Consider the following 22906-nt stretch of genomic DNA (forward strand, 5'->3'; position numbering starts at 1 on the left):
AGATCTGTGACTGCTGCCCAGAAGCTAGGCCTGCTGACATGCTGTGTGGAAGGAGGGGGGAGGGGGATGCTTGACACTAAGAAGGGGTTCAGCCCAAGAACTCTAGTTCCATATTCCAGATTGGATGTGCAGAATCCTCTTGTCTGTTCCAGTCCCTAATTCTAAGGTCTCAGGGTCCCACTCTCAGACTGGACTGTCACCGTGGGCCTTCTGCATCCGTGCTACTTGCTTCCAGGACCATGTATCCCCTTTAAGAGCCCTTGTAGCCTAGTTCCTGAGCAGCCATGCCTCCCATGACTTTGCCATCTTCCTACACTTCCATCCCTCAGCAGTTAAGGGGAGCAGGAATAAGTAGCCCGCCCCACTGAGAAGTTTGAGGAAGCCCTCTGCATTTTATCCAGGCCTAGGATGCTAGTCCTTCACTGAGACCACACTGACCCTGACCTTCTCTTTGCTTTCCCTCCAGGAAACACTGAACAAGCTGCTACTGAAGAAGCCCCTGTGGCCCCACAACCACCCACTGGCAACTTATCACTACACAGGTGGGTGGGACCAAGGTGGCCTGTGGCCTGGAGTCTTGAGTCTCCAGCCTCCATGTCCCTGCTTAGGGCTGAGTCATAGATAGCCCATTGGGGTCAGCTGAGAGCTGACCAAGTCAGGTAGGTCCTGAAAGACTTAGTGCCCTAGAGAGGAAGAGTGAAAAGGGTGGGCAGGTGGGTGTCCCTCCGGGCAAAAGAGCCCAAGTCAAACATACAAGAGACAGGAAGCCAGGGAGTACCATCTAAAATGCCCATGGGTACCTGGGAGCTTAGATGTCTCCTGGAGTATCATTTTGGAGAATCTACTTTAAAAGGGATATCGAAGCTGGGTGCTAATGGTTCATACCTGGAATTCTAGCTACTCAGGAGCCTGGGATCTGAGAATTGCAGTTCAAAGCCAGCCAGGAAAGTATGTGAAACTCTTATCTCCAGTTAATCATCAGAAAGCTGAAAGTGGTAGAGTGCCAGCCTTGACTGTAAAAGCTAAGGGACGACACGCAGGCCCTGAGTTCAAGCCTCAGTACCAGCACAAACAAAAGGGAGGGGGAGGGACATTGACCAAATCATTTAATCCTAGCAGCCACCGTATTCATCCGTGCGAGTGCCACATTTCCTGTGCACTGAATCATGTCTTAGTCCTCACCACACCTGGTGGGTTCTGGTGTCAGCTTCCCATTTCTCAAGTACGAGAGTTAGGCTTCAAGTGACTGCGAGTGAGTAGCCAAACTAGGATGTGGAGTCAGTTCAAAGTGCCTGCAGAGGCCATGTTAACACTTTTCTAAGCAGGTGCAAACCACCATCATCTCCTCCTCCTCCCCCGCCCCCCCATGCTTACCACCCTGCCTACCTCACAGCCTGCCTCTCTCTCTCTGCCTCTTAGGCTCTGACCAGTGGAAGATGGCTGAAAGGAAGCTGTTCAACAAGGGCATCGCCATCTACAAGAAGGATTTCTTTTTGGTGCAGAAACTGGTGAGCCTGGGGCATGTGAGGGCTGGGAGCTATCGCCATACCTCCCTCTACAGGAGCCAGGGTGAGGAGAAGGGGGAAATGTAGCTGCTGACCGAGCTTGCTAGGGATGAACTTAGTGGTTCAACGTGTGCCGGTTACACCTGGCGCTCTAGTTTCCATCCCTAGCACCGCAGAAGAAAAGAAAAAAATGTAATTCCATTAAATAGACTGAGAGACAGTTTTCTAAACAATGCAAGAAGGGGAAAAGATCTGACCTTGGTCATCCTAAGTTCCCTTCCCCTACTTTAAGGTTCTGTGGTCATGCTCTAGCAGGGTTGAAGAATGTCTAGCCAGCAGGCCAGGCCTTCTAAATCATTTGTGTATGACCTGACAGACACATGACAGACATGTATGTCTCTTGTTGGCTCTGGTGGGCTATCCGAAGTGCATCTACTTGTACTGATAATTTTGTACATGTGTGTGCAAGTACTGGGGCTTGAATGCAGGACCTCAAGCTCAGGCTTGGCTTTCTTGCTCAAGGCTGGTGCTGGCTTTGAGCAGCTAGATTACGGGTGTGAGCCATGAGCACCAGCCTGTAGTGATAACTTTGTATGGCCCTCTAATATTACAAATATCCAAGTGGCCTTGGGCAGAAAAAAAGGTTCCCTAATCTTGCCTCATTGTCTCAGTTTAGAGGGAGGCCTTGGTGGCAAGACAAATCAGGTATGAGGGCTGTACACAGGTGAACCTGTTGTTTTTTGTTGTTGTTGTTGTTTTTGCCTTTATTTATTGGGCGCTGTCTCTCAGCTCTTCAGCTCAAGACCAGTGCTCTACCGCTTGAGCCACAGCGCCACTTCTGGTTTTTTGAGTGATTTATTGGAGATAAGAGTCTCACGGATTTTCCTGCCCAGTCTGGCTTTGAACCGCGATCCTCAGATCTCAGCCTCCTGAATAGCTAGGATTATAGGCGTGAGCCATGAGCGCCCGGCTTATTGTTGTTTTTGCTAATCCAGAGACATGCATCTTTTCCAGCATTATCTCAGAGACTCTGGTCTCTGGGGAGAGTGAGTTGTGTGGGTGGCCAAAGGAAAAGAGCTTCTGAGAATGGGCTGTTTCCTCTTGGGATGTACATTGTATCTGGAATGGTCCTGAGGAGGGGACCAAGTGTTGACAAATTCTGTGAAGGCCCTGTTAGGGCAGTTATTTGTTAGGCCTTAGTAACATTGTTGCCAATATTTCCAGGAAGCACATGTTCATGAAGTTCACTGAGGCATCCCAATGCCTAATGAAGACAGCAGACTAATGGTCAGATTAAGGATCAGGGAGAATTGACTGGATAGCCAGCCAGTCTAATTAATAAATGTATGGCTTGGCCATTCCCATGAGACAAGGCATGTCTTCTTTCTTTCACAGGTCAGAGTAGTGCACTGCACCTGGGCTGTCTGAACTGGACGCCCAGCCCAGTAGTGGCTGGGTCCAGGGAGTAGGGGATGAGGGAGGGGAGCACCAGAGAAAACAGCCCTTCTGCAGGAGAGTAGTCCCAAACTCAAACCCAGTGTCCAAATAGATTTATGAAATGGGAGGAGCAGAGTGTCAGGAGTCCTTGGGGATGACTCACCTCACTGGTGCCATGTGGAAAACTTCAAATTAGGAAGTCGGTGACTTAACCTGAGGTTGTACAGCCATTTGTTGGGAAAGTTATACCTTTTGCTTCCTCTCAGGCTTTCTTATTGGTTTCCTTGGGGTTGCTTTTCCCATATTTTTCTCCCTCTCACTTGTCAGGTGCTGCTGAAGAACAATCAAACAGCTCACATGAAGGGGCCCATGTAGAAGCTGGCTTAAGATGGGGAGTGGTCTAGATCTTCCTCTTACCTTTATTTACTCATTATTTTGTCAGTCTTGAACTCAGGGCCTGGGTGCTGCCCCTGAGCTTTTGTGCTCAAGGCTAGTACTCTACCACTTTGAGCCACAGCTCTACTTCCAGATTATTGTTGTTAATTTGAGATAAAAGTCTCACGGACTTTTGTGCCTAGGCTGGATTTGAACCTTGGTCCTCAGACCTTAGCTTTCTGAGTAGCTGGGTTTACAGGCCTGAGCCACTAGCATGCAGCTTTCTCTTCCTTTTTAATTGGAAAAGTTTCCAACTCATACAAAATAGAAGGAACAGTATGATGAACACTCACTATTGCAAACGTTCGCCCTATTTACTTTTTTACTTTGTCTACATCTAAACACTACCCCGCCCTCAACTATTTTCTCATCTGTTTTAGATAAGCAAGCTGGGTACCCATGGCTCACGCCCATCATCCTAAATCTGTCATCCTAAGTACTTGGGAGGATCATGGTTCAAGGCTTCCATTTTAACTGAGAGCTGGTCACAGAAATGCACACTGTTAACATAGCTCCAATGGGAAGCCTAAAAGGCATATTGAAGCTGACCGAAGTGTGGCCTGGCCAGAAGTGAGATACTATCTCAAAAATAACAGTGCAAACTGGGTGCCGGTGGCTCACTCCTGTAATACTAGCTACTCAGGAGGCTGAGATCAGAGGATCATAGTTCAAAGCCAGCCCAGGCTGGAAAGTCTGAGACTCTTACCTCCAGTTTACCACCAGAAAACCAGAAGTGGCACTCTGTCTTAAGTACTAGAGCATTCGCCTTGAGCTGAATAGCACAGGGACAGAGCCCAGGCCCAGAGTTCAAGCCCCATGACCAACAACTAATAATAATAGTAATAATGACAGTGCAATAAAAAAGGGCTAGGAGATGCAGCTCAGCCATAGGGTGTCTGTTAGCAAGTGTGAGGCACCAAGTTCAAACCCTAGTTCTGCCTAAGAAAATAAAAGTAAGTCATAGCTATCCCGGCACATGACTCAACAGATTTTCAGCATGTATCTCCCGAAGCAAGAATTATTTTCCAGTAAAACCACAGTACCATAAATACAAGAGTGCTCGCCTAGCAAGTGCCAGACCCTGGGTCAATCCACAGTACCACAAGAAACAACACAAAACACTCCCAAGAAATTAAAACTGACAGGAACCCCTCCAGTATGTGGTTCTCTGTCAAATGTCCCCAGTGACTCAAAGTGTTGTCCTTTATGGTTTTATTCACTTACGAACTGATTGATTGAAGTCAGTGTGGAAGCATTGGTTAATTGCATTGATCACAGGTTTGTGGCAGAATAAGGCATAAGAGAAATGCTTGAATTTCTTGGGTTTACTGGATTGGATTTTTTAGCCTAAGGCTAACATATTTTCAGAAACAGGAAAAGCTGGATTCTCTCCAAGTAGGTGAATTAAACCAGCAGCTTCTGACCTCAATTTTGGCTTGACACCAGATCCAGACCAAGACTGTGGCCCAATGTGTGGAGTTCTACTACACCTATAAGAAGCAGGTGAAAATCGGCCGCAATGGGACTCTCACCTTTGGGGACGTGGATGCAAGTGATGAGAAGTCAGCCCAGGAAGAGGTTGAAGTGGACATTAAGGTGACTCCTTTCCCAGCTGCATCTGCCTCAAGCATGGCTGGGGCTGAGCCCACAGCTGAGCTGGCAGGCTGAGGCCAAGCTCTCCAGGAGTCTGTGGAGGGCAGGCAGAGGAAAGCAGAGTCCCCTCACCCTCCAACTGAGGTCCCAGACCCTGGACCTTTGGGTTCTCCTTGCTAGGCTACAGGGGTCGATGCAGAACATTGGAGAATTTGCTACAGTAGCATCTGCTTTCCTGAGAGCAGACCTCTCACATTTTCCCAGACTCTGGTCATTCTTGCATCACCTTTTTGATTTCTGCTCTATCTGCCTCCCACCGCATGTCAACGTTACTATTCCTGTCATGTCCACACTCCGCATGTGCTATTACTGAACACTTCTCTTTGAGTCAACTTTTTTTTTTTTAACTCAAATAAAATGGAAGCTTTATGTGACAATGATAAATAGAAAGCCAGGATTGTTTCCCCTGAATAGAAGGTACTGATAAAAGTAAATATGTTGAAAACCAAACACTGTTACTCTATTCTAGCTTAGAAACTGTTGTTGCCTGTTAGCACTCTGAGAATGCAGCCTGACCTCTCTTTGTTAAAGAGATTATCAGGTCTAGAGCAGTATAAAAAAACACAGTAACACAAACCCCAGACTTTGTCCTTGACATAACCAAGACTAAAAGAGAACTGAAAAAAGGAATGTTACTTAACTCCGCATCTGTATATCCTTCTGGCATCATCTCAGGGTTCCAAGCTCTTATGTGGGGATATGCTGCTTTCATACAAGGAGTGGGCTGGGCCCCATTTTCCAGATGGAAAGGGAGTGGAGATACAGAAAGCATTACAGACGTGGTGAGGAGCTGGAAGCTCAAGGCTCCTACCTGGCTCACTAGACCACTGTGCCAAGGCATGTCTTCAGTGCGCATCTATCCAAGAATGCGGGTAGCTTATGGATCCTTGCATACTTCCTCTGCCATTGGCTCAGTTTCAAGTGTTCAAGCTCATCCTAGGGGCTCCCAGGGTCAAAATTCCCAGGTAGACTAGACATAGGAGGGCTAGTCTGTGACAAGAGTTCTAGTACAGGAGGCTGGGCCAGGCCAGGCCAAGTAGCGGCTTATGAGCTCTGGCTAAGTGAGAGTCAGTGCACTACAGCAGTGTGACTGAGTGTGTTCTTGTCCCCATAGACTTCCCAGAAGTTCCCAAGGGTGCCTCCTCCCAGAAGAGAGTCCCCAAGTGAAGAGAGGCTGGAGCTCAAGGGAGAGGTAAAGGAGCCCAAGAGAGAGGGAGAGGAAGAGGCATCAGAAACCCAGGAGAAGGGAGAACAGGAAGAGGGGCGAGAGCGCAGCCGGCGGGCAGCTGCTGTCAAAGCCACGCAGACACTACAGGCCAATGAGGCGGTAAGTGTGACTTCCACCTCTACTCCCTGGACGCAGGGCCAGGAGGGCTGAGCTGGGCCTGGGGTATGGGAGGAGGGCAGAGCAGAAACATGGTGCGAAAAGCCTCACCATCGCAACAACAGGAAGTGAATGAAGTACTTTTTGCTGTCAACTGCTGGACTCGCAGCCCTATGTGGTAGAGGCTACGATTAACCCCATTTTACAGACAAGGAACTTGAGGCCCAAGTAGTAGGCAGCCTGATGCCAGTTGCTATTTATTTTTATACTCTACTGCTTCTATGTCTTAGATTTAGAGGGAAAATAATTACCTTGTATAGACCTAGTAGGAACTGGTGCTGACGACTCAGACCTAGAATCCCAGCTACTTGAGGGTCAGTTCAGAGCCAGATAAATCCTAGAGATTCTTATCCTACAATTAACTGGCAAAATGCTGCAAGTAGAGACATGTCTCAAGTGGTAAAGCACCAGCAGTGAACGGAAAAGGTCAAATGAGAGCATGAGGCCCTGAATTCAAGCCCCAGTATCTGGTGCAAAACAATAACAAGTTAAAACAAACAAACAAACAAAAACTTATCATCTCCCTCCTACCCCAATACTCCACAAAGTCGTAACCCATTCTACAGATGTCAACTGATGCACCTGGAATCATACCCTATACACTCTGTCCACTACATCACACATCAGGAGGCTAGACCTCCTGCTAGAGCTGCCCTTATCAGCAAGAGTTCTGTCAGAAAAGCGGAGGGCTGGGAGTTCCTTCGTACATTTTGGCCTGAGGATTGCCTGTCAACTGAACACACATGCTCACTCCCTTCTGAGCGTGGCCACTCCTGTACCAAGACCTGCACTGTGTGCCCCAACTCTGTCCAGCTCTGCTTTCCCATGAGAATTGGCCTAGGACACTTGCCACTTCTGAGGGCTCCTTCTCTAAGGCCTGCCCCACAAGTCCTCTGCCCTCTGATACCTGCTTTCCTTCTGCTCTTTCTCTTTCTTAGCATTTTCCAGGCTTTGCTCAGAAAGTTAGCCTTCCATGAGATTAGGAGCTCTTGGAGAGCAGGGGAGCTCTTGGAGAGCAGGGGCTCTTGTCTGCCCACCTCTGTGTCCCCAGTGCCCGGCACATTTTGTGGATCTTAATCCCTTTTATGACATGAAGGCATTCATGGACTAAATGACAGGAAACCTGAATTCTTTAAGTGTGATGCCAAGATTTCAGGTCACCAAGCTGTCTAGTAGCTAACTGAGGGCCGCCACGTCGAATTATTGGGCCAGCCACTTTGGGAACAGTAGCACTACAGTTGATCCAAGATGCACCGGGCTCCTGAAGAGGCACGGCCTGTCACTGGAAGGACGCAGGATGCTAGGTGACCCATTAGCAGGATTGTGTGACCTTGAAAGACTCCTGTTCTTGAGATTTCACAATTCTGGATCTACCCTTCCCCGAATCACCCGACACTTCTTGCTGATTCTCTTCTCCATTGTTCTCTCCAGGCCAATGACATCCTCATCCTCCGGAGCCACGAGTCCAACGCCCCTGGGTCAGAAGGTGGCCAGGTCCCAGAGAAGCCAAAGGAGGGGACAGGGAAGTCCCGAAGGGCACTACCTTTTTCAGAGAAGAAGAAGAAACCAGAGACATTTAATAAGACCCAGAATCAGGAGAACACTTTCCCTTGTAAAAAATGTGGCAGGTAAGATGGCTAGTCCCTGAGGGCCGTGGGACAGAGGCTGGGCAGCGGGAGCTGCTAGTATTGAGATGGCATCAGATTGGCACCATGGGGTCCCAGAGCAGCGGTGTCATCAGGTGGGCAGCATGTGGAAGAGCGCCCATAGGGGTGAGGGAGTAAGGGTGGGCAGAAGCCAGGTGCACACATCCCTACCCTGGGATGTCCGGGGCCAACCAGCCCTCACCTGATTCCCTGCCCCACTGCAGGGTGTTCTTCAAGGTGAAGAGCCGCAGTGCACACATGAAGAGCCATGCGGAGCAGGAGAAGAAGGCCGCGGCGCTGCGGCAGAAGGAGAAGGAGGCCGCGGCAGCTGCAGCCTCGCACCAGCAGGCACTGCGGGAGGAGAGCAGTGCAGGCGAGAAGGGCTGAGAACAGCTGGCCCCGCTCACTGGACTCCCCAGCCCTCCGCACCTGGGAACACGAGGGAGCCAGGAGAGGGCCCCATGGACTTTGCAACAATGAAATAGATGGCTTTTATTGATAAAGGCCCCAGGAGCAGTGTTAAAGGGCTGCAGGATCCACGGTCTCTTGACATCTGGTCTGTTGGAAGTTGTCCTGCTTTCCTGGAAGCTTGAGAATCCTGGTCCCCTTGGAGTGTGGGGGGCTCTGCAGCTGCCTCTCACTCTGATTTCTGCTGCCTTTGCCGCCGCGCAGTCTCTGCCCTCCTCTTTGCCTCTCTACCCTACTCCCTCTGTGTCCAGGAAGCCACCTCGGCAAGCCAAGCACAAGCCCAGCCCCCTTGCAGCATTATTTCTCCCTCCCCACGGGACTCAGAAGGCTGCACCAGCCCTGTCTCAAACCCTAGAAAATGGACTCCATTAGAGGGAGTGTGGTGGCTTAACACCTGCTGATGTCCCTGCCCAGCAGCCACCAGGCCTGAGCTGTGCCAGTGACCTGTTCAGGCTCCTTCCTCCCTAGGAGTGATGCCCAGGGCAGATCCCGGCCCTCTGCTGCTTACAAGCAGTCCTGCTGGGCTCTGAAGTTTTCTCAAGTATTCATGTCTCTGCTCTCACCTGCTGCAGGGAAAGGGAATGTCAAGAGGCTGGAAGCTGCAGGGCTAGGTCTGAGAGCTCTTGAAAGCCTGGCTCTTGCTTCTCACCATTTTGCCAAATACCTTGAGGCCCTGGAGGCTGCTAAAAGGGAGCTTAGCCTCAAACAGGTCCTGGAGAGGCCCAGCCTGCTCCTCCTTGGTGCCAGCTCCCTGGCTTGCCCCTGACCTGCCCTCGGCAGCTGCCACCTAACGCCACCACACTCCTCAGTGTTAATGTTCACAGCCAACCTCCCCTGCCACCCCCACCCCAGTCCTGCATGCTGGAGAGTTTCTGGATCCTTCCCTGGGAAGGGGAAGTCTCCCAACTAGATTGGACAGGAGCCTTCATTCCTTGACTTGTGTCACTTTGGAGCTATTTATTTATTCTTAGTATTTAATTTTTAACATCCTCTCAGGGACCAGTGGCCTCTTGCTTTCTGAGGCCCAAGTGCATTTATCCCCAAATAAGGCACCTTTTTGGCATCCCCTCCCCATCCCATCCCCAATTCCCAAGGCGCTAGGGTCCCTTACCTTGTTGCTCTGGAAGCTTTTGCCAATAGGACTAATAGTAGCATTGAAGGAGGCTGGAAAGATGGAGAATGTCACCAGAGCCACCCAGAGACTAGCACAAGTGGGTGAGTTCAAAGGCAGTTCTCGTGGCTGCCTCTTCTGTACTTTGAAATTGCTTGAGGGTGTTGGCAGGGAGTCAGAATTCTAGTTTTATTTATCAGGCCTGGATTCTGCCTTGAAGAAGCCATATTTGGTGTGGAATCACTGAAATAAAAGGAGCCAGAAAATTCTAGAGGCTCCTTTACTTGCCAATCCCGGGAAGGGGGGGTGGGGTGGGTGCGGCCGCAGTAATTAGTCATTTTTTTCTGATCTCATCAGTCAACTTTAGTTGTGAAAAGAAGTTGAGGTGTGTGTGTATGAGGTTAACATGTCAGGAAGACTCCTGAGGAGGGAGATATACTAAATGCATTGTGTTGGTAACTGGGAATGGAGAGATAGCTTTCTTTTTAAAGTATGCACGTCAGGTAATTTTCAGTTTCATGTATGCATTCATGTAATGCATTAATGTAATGCATTGATATAGGACCCCAGCTAGGGGAATGACAAAATTCTCCCAACTTCCTGAACTATTGCCTCAGTCTTCAGTTTTCTTGTTAAGTTCCTTCCATAGGCTTCTCTAAACTCAGAGCCCCAACACTGCAAAAATCTAATATACCATCTAGAAGGAGGGCATCAAATTTATGTTCTCTTCTAAATCACTTGTATAATGAGTGCCTTCACAGCTTAGCCCCAAAGTGCTACTTATGTTTCCCAAGGTTTGTGGGGGTTTTTTTGTTTTTGTTTTTCCTATTCAGACCATATTTGGCTTTAGGCCCCTTTACGGATGTAACAAAAACCTTCAGTCACATGAAACCATCCTGTTCCCGTGGTAATGTCCTCTAGTACTTAGAATTTTTTTTAAATAGGGCAGTAATTCTCTAATAAACACAGAGTCAGAGCAGGTAAATGGTGTCAGGAAAATTCAGATGGTACCTTTTGCTATTAATATAACCCAGACACCAGATTTTCAGGAGTGTCCTTGCTCCAGGATGCATTTATAGGAGAATGCACTGTGAAAAGTGAAATATTCAGAGAGCAGATGCACTTTTGGCAAGTAACTTGCCAATAAAGTATTTACACCCGTGGAAGCTGGCATAGGTTTATCTTTAATGGTGCTTTCCCCCTGTGAACACATTAGGCTTGTCTTTTGTCTTTTTCCTTTTCAGAGCTCTCAGCTTTAAGAAGTGATAAACACCTCCAGCTTTACAATGTCCTTTCCACACTGTCTCGTTATGGCCACCTCCATCTGCACTCAGCTAAGGGTGTGAAAACTGACCTAGTGCCTATGTTTAGACCATTTCTGAGGTCTTTTACCCATCCAAGGAGACAGTGCCATCCTTGCTGTCCTCCATGCCTTCAGCAGTCCCCTCTCACAGCTAAGGTACCCATCTGCCCCTTCTGTCACCCGGCCTCTAGCCCTTGGCCAAAGGTCTTGTGCTGCTTATGTCTAAAGGGATCGCCTATATTTAACTGCCTCAGTGACCTAACCTCTTTCTTCTCATGTGCCAGATGTTAAGATGAAGGAGGAATACAACACATACTCAAGACTCAGCTATTCAAATGTTTTCACTGGGACTTTTTTTTTTTTCTGGGATATTATTTATTACTAGACTGGCAAGCCTAACTCCTTAGGTTTACAAGAAGTTTGCATATTTTTTTATAAAACAATTGTGCCCACCCCACATTTGGCTGTGTTAATATTTGCCTCTAACAATTAGCAGCTGTTTTGACCTTTTCCTCATTTGTCTCTCAGTTGAAGGCCTTGCTGGGACAGAGCACAGGAACAGCCTTGACAGTCTGTAATTATTGTACAAATATTTTAATAGCATATAAATAAGTATATTCCTCTTATTTTGAAACAAATGATCAGACACTGCCTTTTGTGTGTTTGCTGCCTGTGGCACCCCCCCTTTTGTTTAAAAAAAAAAGACTGTTACATATTAAAAGTGTACATATATAAATATTACCTCTTTTGCTGTACAGTTGTGATAGACCAGACTGAAGATTTTATTTTTTGTGTGCTTTTTATAAAAAAAATTAATACACTAAAGAGAATCTTGCTGATGTGATTGTAATGTACCTATGTAACTTATTTACTTTTGAATGTTCTTCTGTATCTTCAAACCTTTTATTAAATAAGGTTTCAGAAAACTCAAGAGTTGAAGGCTATTTTCTTTTAGCAGGATTTTAACCATCTGGGATTGATGTAAATAGGCCTTGTTTTGGTTGAAGGGAGATTACTCAACATTTTTTAAGCAATAAGGGTTCTGTTTTACTAGCCCAAGTTGGTAAGGCCAAGAGGGGAAATAACAGTCTGCTTTACAAAAATGAGTGCATAGACATATCTTTCTATAAAATTGTAGAGAACTTTGAAGGCAACGCCTCATACACAAACACAGATGCTTTTTCGTTTGGATGAAATATGGTCAAGAAGTCAGGAAAGTCTGAGTACTGAGGAGTTTGTTTTTTGTTTTTTGGTTGGTCGTGGTGCTTGAACTCTGAGCCTGGGTGCTGTCCCTCAGCTCTTCAGCTCAAGGCCAGAGCTCTACCACTTGAGTCACAGTGCCAGTTTTCTGGTGGTTTATTGGATTACAGGCATGAGCCACCTGTGCCCAGCTGAGGAGTATTTTTTATCCAGTATAGATTGCATATAGAATGAATGAGGAACTGTTTCCAGATTGATGATGCTCCCAGAGGAGGCCTCTGCCTGGCCCTTGGGTACCAACTTCCTAATGTTGCAAATAATAATCATTTTAGGACATAATGAGGTAGAGACCAAGAAAGCTTATCAGTAAAGCAAAACAAAGATAGTAGACAAGCCAGACAGGTGTGTGCATCTGGTACAATGAGTGTTCTAGCATCACTTATTATATATTAAAAAGTAGGTTGGAGAGTTGTGCTCCCTTGTGATCTTTCACATTCCATCAGTCTTGTCAGCATTTTATCAGTTGGGCAAGTTGGTCTTCTCATTAACTTCAGGTCATTATGACATAGATATTTTAGTGTCCTTTCAAAGTAAGGGCTCTGCTTGGTGCTCCCTTCAAGACAGGTATTCATACTTGAGATATATATTCTATCTTGTAAAATACTTATGTGCCCAAAGGAGTTATTTTACTAAGGGTTTTCTGTTTTTGCAGTATTTTAAGATAACCTTGCTCAGTCCCCAGAGCACATTATTTGGACAAGTGGACACAGGGAAAGCGCCTCCCTCTTTCTCTTTTTAATAAATGTTACAGTTTGTTGGAGGAGTTTAAGGCTTAAAGCAAATAGTGCCTTTGTGCTTCTCATCAAGCTACTCACTAATACAGTGTTTATCTCTGAGTTTCTGGCTATTTTTCTTGTTTCATTTTCCTTCATCTAGCCTGCCTCACAACCTGATAAGTTGATTGTGGTGCATGCATTTTTCAACAGGATCAACACCAAGTTTAGGTTTTTTTTGGAGGGGGGGGTTAAACGCAATTTTTATTTTATTTCTTTGCCAGTCTTGGGGCTTGAACTCAGGTCCTGGGCACTGTCCTTGAGCTTCTTTTGCTCAAGGACAGTGCCCATTCTACCACTTGAGCCATAGCTCCAATTCCGGCTGAGGAATTGAACCCAGAGCTTCGTGCATGCTAGGCAAGCACTCTACCCCTAAGCCACATTCCCAGACCTTAATGCGATTTTTATGAGTATTGTTTAAAAAAAAATGGAGCAGACGCTGGTGGCTCACCTCATACCTGTAATTCTACTCAGGCAGCTGTCAGCCCCAGCAGGAAAGTCCATAAGCCTTACCAACAATTAACCAGCAAAAAGCCAGCAGTGGAACTGTGGCTCAAGTGGTCGAACACCAGCCCTGGAGCCAAAAAAGCTCGGGGACAGCACCTAGGCCCTGACTTCAAGGCTGGGCGCGTGTACACACGCACACACGCACACACGCATAACCCTGGAGAATATGAGAAGGAAAGGCGCCCTCAGAATGGCGTTTCAGAGCCCTTCGCTCTCACCATGGCAACCAAGAGACCCGCTGGGCGCCGGAGCCCGCGGGTCTCGCGTTGTCTGGGACACGGTTGCCATGGCTACGCCAGCGCAGGCTCCGCGCGGGCTGCTCGAGGGCGGCCCCGCCCCCCGGTACCGCAGTAACGTCTCAGCCGGCGGGTGCGGGAAGGACGCGCCGCGGCCGCGCTGCGCAGAAACAGCTGCTGCGGCCCGCGCTGTGGGCCGCCCTCTCTCGCCCTCGCCTCCCTCCGCTGCCTCCAGCCTCGCTTCTCCGGCCTTCCCGCACCTCACTCTGGCCTCGCTTCCCACGAAGAAGCCACTCGCCGGCTGGCCCGGCCACCGGTGCTGCGAGCTCGGGACCGCGTCTCCCGCCGCCTGCCAACCACCGACCGACCGCCCGCCGACCCCAGGACCGTGAGCGCATCCGCCATCTCCGGCTGCGCCAACCCCACGGCCGCAGACCCGGGCTGGAGGTGCAAGATGGCGTCGGCTGCGTGACCGACCCGGCGGCCTCGAGACCCCCCGCCAGCCCGGCCGAGGCCCGGAGGGCGGCCCGAGGACCCGGCGAGGCGGCCAGGCTTGCGTGCGCCCGCCGAACCTGCTTCCGCAGACTGGGCACCTCGGCAGCTGGGGAAAGATGGCGATGACACTGTTGGAAGACTGGTGCCGGGGCATGGATGTGAACTCCCAGCGAGCTCTGCTGGTCTGGGGGATCCCCGTGAACTGCGATGAGGCCGAGATCGAAGAGACCCTTCAGGCTGCCATGCCCCAGGTGCCCTATCGGGTTCTCGGGAGAATGTTCTGGAGGGAAGAGAATGCCAAGGCGGCCTTGTTGGAGCTCACCGGCGCCGTGGATTACTCCGCCGTCCCCCGGGAGTTGCCGGGCAAAGGCGGCATGTGGAAGGTGGTCTTTAAGCCGCCGACTAACGATGCCGAGTTCCTGGAAAGGTTACACCTCTTCCTGGCTCGAGAAGGGTGGTCCGTGCAGGATGTGGCCCGCGTGCTCGGGTTTCAGAGCCCGGCCCCGGCCCCGGGCCCAGAGATGCCGGCGGAGATGCTCAACTATATTTTGGATAATGTTATTCAGCCTCTCGTGGAGTCTGTCTGGTACAAGAAGCTGACGCTGTTCTCCGGGAGGGACGTCCCGGGCCCCGGGGAGGAGGCCTTTGATCCCTGGCTGGAGCACACGAATGAGGTCATAGAGGAGTGGCAGGTGTCGGACATAGAAAAGAGGCGGCGGTTGATGGAGAGTCTGCGAGGCCCCGCCGCTGACGTCATCCGCATCCTCAAGACCAACAACCCGGCCATCAGCACCGCCGAATGCCTGAAGGCTCTGGAGCAGGTGTTTGGGAACGTGGAGAGTTCTAGGGATGCGCAGGTCAAGTTTCTGAACACTTATCAGAACCCAGGAGAAAAGTTATCGGCCTACGTCATCCGCCTGGAGCCTCTCCTGCAGAAGGTGGTGGAGAAGGGAGCCATTGATAAAGATAGCATCAACCAGGCCCGGCTGGAGCAGGTCATTGCCGGGGCCAACCACAGTGGGGCCATCCGAAGGCAGCTGTGGCTGACGGGGGCCGCCGAAGGGCCGGCTCCCAACCTCTTCCAGTTGCTGGTGCAGATTCGCGAGGAGGAGGCCAAAGAGGAGGAGGAGGAGGCTGAGGCGGCCCTTCTGCAGTTAGGCCTGGATGGACACTTCTGAGTCCCTGGAGAGGGGCTGTATAATGGCGCCCCACCACCGCTGCTTTTCTCGTCCCTCTGCAACCTTGAAGGCCTGTCTGAGTAGTAAAGACCTAGCCTCGTTCTGTTTCTGTTGTTTATTGGGGAGGGGGGGGCGGAAGGAGGGGTATGGGAGGTTGGGGAGAGGGAAGGAACAGGCGGAGTCAGACCGGCCTATTCATGTAACATTCGTGAAATTGTGCAAGCACCATGAGCTGCTGCAGCTATATAAAGTGGGTGAGGCTGACTCAAATGCCAGGGAAGAGCTGGACCCAAGTGCTTGCTGTAAGCTGTTTTTAAGACATCGTTGGCAGTCGTGAAAACCATGAACCTGCGACGCTTCCCATCCAGGTAATTCAATGTAAAATTGCATGTTCAGATGCTTAGTCCAGGCTTGGCTCACAAGAAGTGTTTGGTAAAATTGTGAATTGTTATTTTACTAATGTTGTGAAGTTCTCTTTACTATAAATTGCTCCTCATATTACTGAAATGTAAATTAGATATTATGCAACTTTATGATGCAAATTTCTTCTCAAGATGTGGGCCCATTTAATTAAAAAGTTCTGAGAGTATAAAATGGAGTTTTTAAAAATACTGCCGTTATGGAGCTGTGTAAATTTTTCATGAGGAGGCTGATAAGCCCTAGTTGATCCATTCCCCTACTTCAGATCTTTTGTCATAGTTCTTGTTTAGGCTGATTCTGTGTTCTAAATTTGAGGCTATCAAATAGATGTATGCAAATAAAAGTAATTTTAAAATTTCTGTTGTCTTGTTTTTTGACATGTATATTTCCAGTGTAAATAACTGCATCCTTTTACTTATTAAAAAAAAAGTTCCCCTATGTCATAAAATCTAACCTTAATTACTATGTGAGTTTAAGTTGCAAATACTCTCTAATGTACTATTTACTTTTTCTAGACAAATATTACCTTAAGCTAGACTTTTACTAAAAAGTTTTAGAAAATCAGAATACCTGACATTTTTTCTCCTTTTAAAATCACTTTGTGGGCTGGTGGCATGGCTCAAACGGTAGAGCACTTGCATAGCAACTAGAAGGCCCAAGGTCCAACCTACCTTAAAAAGATGTACTTTCCAACTAAGAACTTGTTTCACTGAAAAAATAACTATAGCTTCTCACACCTGTGTAAAGTGATTTCTTTTTTAGTATCTATACCAAGATGTGGAAAGGGAAAGACTTTAAATGTTTGCCTGTGAAAATATTTAGTGACTGCAGATATCTTGAAGTTCTTAGGAAAATCAAGTAATTTTCATAAGCATTAAGTGATTGGGTTTTTTTCCCTTAAAGTTTTAAAATTATAACTGATATAACCATACACTGTGGAATTGATAAAGGTGCTTTCCCCTTTTTCTGTTCACTCATATCTTCTCACATCTCTGTTCCTCCATTCTCACAAGTGCATATCCCACAATTCTTGCCCTTCTCCCTCAACTGATACGCAGTTCTTCACTTCCACCACAAACACTTGCAAGACCCTTGTCCCCTACCCATCAGACTCAACTTCCCTGTCCACTCCCACCAGTGGGGAGAGTGCATACTTCTCCTGCACACTGTGTGCAGGCGTGGACTTAGCACTCTCCATTCATGGGAGTACCATGCCATTCTCCCACCCTCAACATTCATTCCATGTCTCATGTTGTATATACATATGCCCTTTGTATCATATTCTAACCAGGCACACTCCCATACATACCCATATTCACAAAAATGGGGTCCGTTTTTAACCCAGTATGTTATGGGTATCCACTGTACAAAATATATGGTTTTTTGACTGATATTTTGGAGGACAGGCTTCTGTGGCCCAGGCTGGCCTCAAACTCCTGATCCTTCTGCTTCAGTCTCCCAAGTGCTAAGATTGCAAATATGGGCCACTAGACCTAACCTTTATCTTTTCATCACTGCAGAATTGATTACATCATAGGAGAAAAGGTCTTTTAGTATTATATCACACATACTTCTAATGCAATACACAGATGTGACATGTCAGGATTCCCAGAAACTCATCCTTTTGTGACAAACCCAGGCTGGCCTAGACATTATAAAGCCAGACTGACCTCAAACCCTCCTTAGTCTTCCAAGATGCCCACTTTGTCCTAGAAAACAATGAACTATGATTTTTCAAGGCTTTATAGACTCAGAAATCAAAATATATTTTTTAAGTCAGACACTGGTGGCTCATACCTGTAATCCTAGCTACTCAGGAGACTGAGATTTGAGAATCTCAGTTTTTTGCCAGCTCAGACAGAAAAGTCTATGAGACTTTTTTTTGGGGGGGGGGGAGGGGTCAGTCGTGGGGCTTGAACTCTGGGCCTGGGTGCTGTCCCTCAGCACTTCAACTCAAGGCAAGCACTCTACCACTTGAGCCACAGCTCCACTTCTGATTTTCTAGTGGTTTATTGGAGATGAGTCTCATGGACTTTCCTGCCCTGGCTGGCTTTGAACCGCAATCCTCAGTAGGTAGGACTACAGGCATGAGCCACTGGCACCCAGCGGGTGAGACATCTCCAATTAAACACCAGAAAATGAGATGTAGAGCTGTGGCTCTAGCGTTGAGCAGAAAAGCTCAAGGACAGTGCGCAGGCCCTGAGTTCAAGCATCACAATAGCAAAAAAAAAAAAAAAAAAATGTATCCTTATACTTGGAATAAGTAGAATCTGCACTATAGTCCTTGTCCAAAATTACATTTTTCTGATAGCACAAAATGTATACTTGTAAAATGTCTAATGTTACTGATACTGTGGTGGTGGTGTTCTTGAAGGCTTGCCAGCTAACCTTTATCTTATGCATGTTTGTAAGTAAAGCAAGGACTAAGAATGGCAAGTTCAGTAATACTGTCCCTGGAAGATTTCCAGGGGTTAAATAATGCTGGAAGGTTTATAAATCAAAAAATAAATGTTATCTCTGATAGTAAACTACTGAAAAAGCATAAAGAATTGTCTCCTCCTGTCCCTTCAACTTCCTCTCCCTCCCTGCCATTGCATCTTTCTCCCTGCTCCTCTCCTCACTCCCACAGCTGCATGGACTATGTTACCTAAAAGGCTAGATTTCTTCGCAACTGAATATAATTTGAAGTTCATGTAGTTAGTCTCTACTAGCTCATTTAACCAAACAGGACACATTTTTTTTTATAAAATAACACAATTTATTATTTTAAAACAAGTCACAAAATAACCTTCAGAAACAATATTTCTAAATAATTTAACACAATAAGTTTAGTCAAAGTCATGCTACAAAATTCTGGTGTATAAAAGATTATTACCAAAATATTAATAGATGGTAAAATGTTTTTCAGAATGGAATTGCTTCTAGAAGCCAAAGATTGTGGAATGACTCTCATGATCATAGCTGATAACCTGGGAGAAGTAGCTAGATATAAGTCTATTCTCCTTAGCTTCCAACTCATCAGCCTTTTGATGGAAGTGACCCCTTCAGGCAATAGCACCTCAGAGCAGGTCCCCCCTACTTACTGATCAAAGAAGCAAAGAGCTTCCTAGCATATAAGTTAGCCAAAACTTACATTTAGTCAACATCAAAATTAACTTTGAGGATTCAGATGTGGGAAAGTCAAAGTTTCTATTCTAAGTAAGAAAATGACTTGATATCCCCCAGACAGGCAACTAGATGCAGTAGACAGGGACATGACCCAAGTAGGGAAGCTGGAAAGTCCTGACTGTAATGATGCCACAGACAGCAACTCTGGAGTGGGGCTTAGAAAGAGCAAGGGTGGTTCCCTAACATCTCCATACTGGTGAAGTGTTTATCTGCCCTTTGCAAGTACTTTCAACAGCCAGGTTATAATTTTAAAGTGCAAATCTATGGAAAAATAGTTAACTCTCCCATACCCCTTTTTCAATTTGCTAGACCATAATTGGGTGGTTTGGTTCCCCTCTAACTTGCCCAATATGAGAAATTAGCTAAAGCCCAATTATGATTTCTCCACGTATTGAGAAATGTTATTCATTCATCTTACATCCAAAGATAAGACTCAGTCTAGTTTTTCTTTGTTTTCTTCCTTTGGAGTTACCAATGAATAAAAAATGGAGGAATATATACATATAGTATTTCTACAAGCTTAATGCTTTTTTAAAATGTAACTTCATTTAAAATTTTTCATCTATTTTATAGTTCACTAAAAAGAAAACAGTATTCCATACTTGAGAAAAGATAAAGGAACATGATCAAGTTAGCTATGTCAGAAGCACCAACTCTTGCTACACTGACTCATTTCATTATTTATAATCTTGTTTCATTATTTATAGACACTTAAAACATCCCACATACTAAAAAATGAATATCTAAGGAATAGATTTCTGGTAAAGAGTAATTTGCTGTTTAACAGTTCTCTTTTTCAATAATTTACAACATTAGTCTTAGCAAACGGATAGTCTACTGCAAAGGCAACAACCACTCATGTCTGATGCTTTGACACTTCCCCTAATTTTTTTGAAGTAAATGATTCAAATCCAACTTTTGTAGAGAAGTCAGCCGCTTTCCTATTTAGAAGATGCCAATTCCTTAGACATTGCCAACTCTGAGAATAAGTCAACAGTAAAGATTAGTTCTCATCCACTGGCACCTATTCACACAGAAATGACCAGGCAGGACCACATCAAAGTGTCCTACACACCTGAATCTGTGCAGCCGTCCAGTAAGCTTCCCAAGTTACGGGCCAGCTAGGAGTAGGCATTCTTTTCACGACACTCAAACCTTCAAACATACTAAACTGTATGCAATATCTTTCTGTGTATAACATCTGCAATAAGTTGTTCATTATTAAGCAAGGAATAATGATCTATTTTTAAAATAAAACCATGTCAAAGCACAATTTATCGTAAAGTTGGATTCTGTTGATAATAACAGAGAGGTAGGTTAATAAACATGGTCCTAAGACAAGCAAGGATACTAAGAAATAAAATCTGAGCCCCTGCTGAGAAAAGATAAGTTGAACCTTCCGGCCCTGAGTTTTTAGTTCTATGTGAAATTTATATTGAGCATTACAGAAAAGGGATATCTCTCTGGCCCTTCTCTTCCTTCCATAACGATGAAACACACTGCTTTCTTCACACTCTAGTGGCCTACGGCTATAAACTGAAAATAAATGGACCCTGGACAAAAGGACTGTTGGAGCAGAAAGCACTGGTGCCCCAGGAAGAATTTGTTCCCACACACCTTGTCCCAGCAGGCAGGTAGCAAGGTCTGGAGACATCTTATCACAACTGTGGAGGAGGAAGAGGTGCTACTCACCTGGAGTAGAAGCTAAAGATGGTGCTGAATATCTTCCAGTACACAGCACTGCCCCCTCCATACAATGAATCATGCACCCCAAAGTAATTAGTGCCAGAGTTGAGAACCTCTGGCTTAAAGGAACAAACTCCTATGAACTGAGAACATAAAACCTTTCAAGGCCTGCCTACATAGGCCATAAAATTTGAATTATGGGACATTGCAAAGTTAAGTTCCTTGGTAGACAAAATCAAGTTTGCTGTGAAACATCAAACACCAGAGCGATTCCCGAGCTGTACATGATTAGAAATTCAAATGATCCATGAGCATAGATAGGAGCACACCCAGCGTCCACTCCTACTCTGTCAAACATCATAGCTCAGACGCATAAACCAAAGACATTTTTTATATCAACAGGATTTTCAGTGGTAAAGGATGATTTCTAGTACAATTTAGGAGAGTATCCTGAACTTTGTCTTGTACCCAACCTTCCATTTTTTAATTGCATGGATTCTGGCATTAAATCCATGGGCAGGGATGCATAGAAGTCACTCAAATATTTGTTAAGTGGGACTGAATATGCATTTTGTCTGAAATGGACACAGAAAAGCACATTGCATTTCTCTGAAAATGACCAGTGATTAAACATAAAAAAGAACATCAACTAACTTCTATATTACACAATTCAAAAAATCAAACACTAAAACTCTAAGCCATTTTCCAAACTCAATAATAAGTCATCCATTTCTAGTATACTACTGTCCAGGTAACATCTAGGAAATATACTTAATCATAGCAATATGGCTTCCAGCTTGCCTACTAGTTAAGTACAAACAATAAGAAAATATCACCAAAGAGAATGAAGACTCATTACCCATGACTCACAAAAGAACTGCCAACCCCGGTAAAGGTTTCTTCCTATCAGATTGAAAAGAAGAGCAGAAGAAAGCAGAAGGTGTTAGACTAAATGCTTAGATTTAGATTTAGATTTAGATTTAGAGTTGATTGTCAAAGCAGAGTTCCCATTTGATCAGAGCAACTCTCACAGAAATCTAGTAATTCCTACTTAAACAACAGCTGCAAATTTCTCAAGCCTAGGACTACTAGGCAATCACTCTCCCCTCTTTCACTGTGAGTTCACAGTGAGTTAACAGATGGGAAGACAAGAATCTGCAGTCTCTGGCTAAGGGACTTTAGGCACAATTAGGCGGGGGGGGGGGGGGGGGGACACTGATGTCTTTTCTGCAGTGTATTCGCTGCATGGACTTCATCTGGTCACTGACATCTTCCATTTTCCATAAAGCATTATTTTCTTACATGATCCATTCCAACCTGTGCACCTCATTATTGCTTTGCAGTGTTGAGGTTGTCACCTAAAGGCTGCCCACAGGAAGTAACCTTCAAATGTGCTGCCATCTGCCTGGCAGCAAACATGCCGCCATGCTACTCATTCTGAATCATCTCCTCTTCTCTTCCCTTCCAACAACTTGCAGAACATACTTTAAGAGCTGTTAACTTAAAACGTCTCAAAAAATATTTTGAAATGCTATGCTAATTTATGGAGAGGCACCAAATTCAATCTTTTAAGTCTGTACTCTTATAGCTGTAAAAGTGAGACACCAGGCAAAATCATTAGGACAACTTTGGATGTTATCAATGGTTAGCACTTATGCCAGGACTACACACATACAGAGAACTATATGCCAAAGAAGTGTGCCTCTTCAGGCCAGGTCCACAAGATCAGAGCAAAATGAAGGATCCTGCCACTCACTTTAGCCACTCACCTGAACCACAGGTAGACAGTACACAATGATTGTACACAAATGGCCATGAATATGAGCACAAGCTAACTTCCAGTTGATAGTTCAGTTTTGGAAAAACAAACAGCCATCATTTCCTGGACAACAGGGCCTCCAAGACAGTAATTATTTCTTTTTTCTATAAAATTTCTGATTGGACTTTGGGGGTCTTAGTTCTTGGGCTCTGAGGTTCAGAGGGGAACCTCTTCTTGTCACCATGCTGTCTTCTGAAGCAAAGGCAAGATACACTTGTGCTTCTGCATCCTACAGAGATGGCCCTCTACAAATATTGAAGTATCTTTTAAATGCCTGGCTGCAAAAAAAAAGACTAAGCAAATTGAACAAAGAGCATTTGTTCCTTTGCTATTAAAGATGACTGGTCTATCAAGATCAGTAGATGAGGGCATGCAGTAAATAAATGGGACCCGAGACAAAAATGGAAAATCTGGAAGCCAAT

General features: G+C 46.1%; 2 protein-coding genes across 5 annotated transcripts in view; both read left to right on the top strand.

Annotated features, from left to right (window-relative positions):
• The window catches only part of Mideas (mitotic deacetylase associated SANT domain protein), a 79395-nt gene extending 67522 nt beyond the window's left edge, over positions 1 to 11873 (top strand). For 3 of the 4 annotated variants that reach the window (XM_042692601.1, XM_042692600.1, XM_042692602.1), the window contains exons 8-13: positions 467 to 542; positions 1420 to 1508; positions 4824 to 4973; positions 6145 to 6357; positions 7846 to 8042; positions 8285 to 11873. In XM_042692601.1, the coding sequence (XP_042548535.1) occupies positions 467 to 542; positions 1420 to 1508; positions 4824 to 4973; positions 6145 to 6357; positions 7846 to 8042; positions 8285 to 8447 (888 nt within the window). In that variant the 3' untranslated portion in view covers positions 8448 to 11873. The remainder of the gene's footprint in view (positions 1 to 466; positions 543 to 1419; positions 1509 to 4823; positions 4974 to 6144; positions 6358 to 7845; positions 8043 to 8284) is intronic. The other variant, XM_042692603.1, reaches the window with a different exon arrangement.
• A 1977-nt stretch (positions 11874 to 13850) lies between these two features.
• Pnma1 (PNMA family member 1) lies at positions 13851 to 16170 on the top strand. The gene has a single exon (XM_042692810.1). The coding sequence runs from the start codon at positions 14330 to 14332 to the stop codon at positions 15389 to 15391; it is 1062 nt and encodes a 353-aa protein (XP_042548744.1). The 5' UTR covers positions 13851 to 14329; the 3' UTR covers positions 15392 to 16170.
• The last annotated feature ends 6736 nt before the right edge of the window (positions 16171 to 22906 follow it).

This window comes from Dipodomys spectabilis, unplaced genomic scaffold, assembly GCF_019054845.1.
Source record: "Dipodomys spectabilis isolate Male_0828 unplaced genomic scaffold, ASM1905484v1 ptg000157l, whole genome shotgun sequence".
In the NCBI taxonomy this organism is placed as follows: Eukaryota; Metazoa; Chordata; class Mammalia; order Rodentia; family Heteromyidae; genus Dipodomys; species Dipodomys spectabilis.

Bases quoted from the DNA above. Each gene is read 5' to 3' on its own strand.
- Pnma1 (XM_042692810.1), top strand. From the start codon at position 14,330: ATGGCGATGACACTGTTGGAAGACTGGTGCCGGGGCATGGATGTGAAC.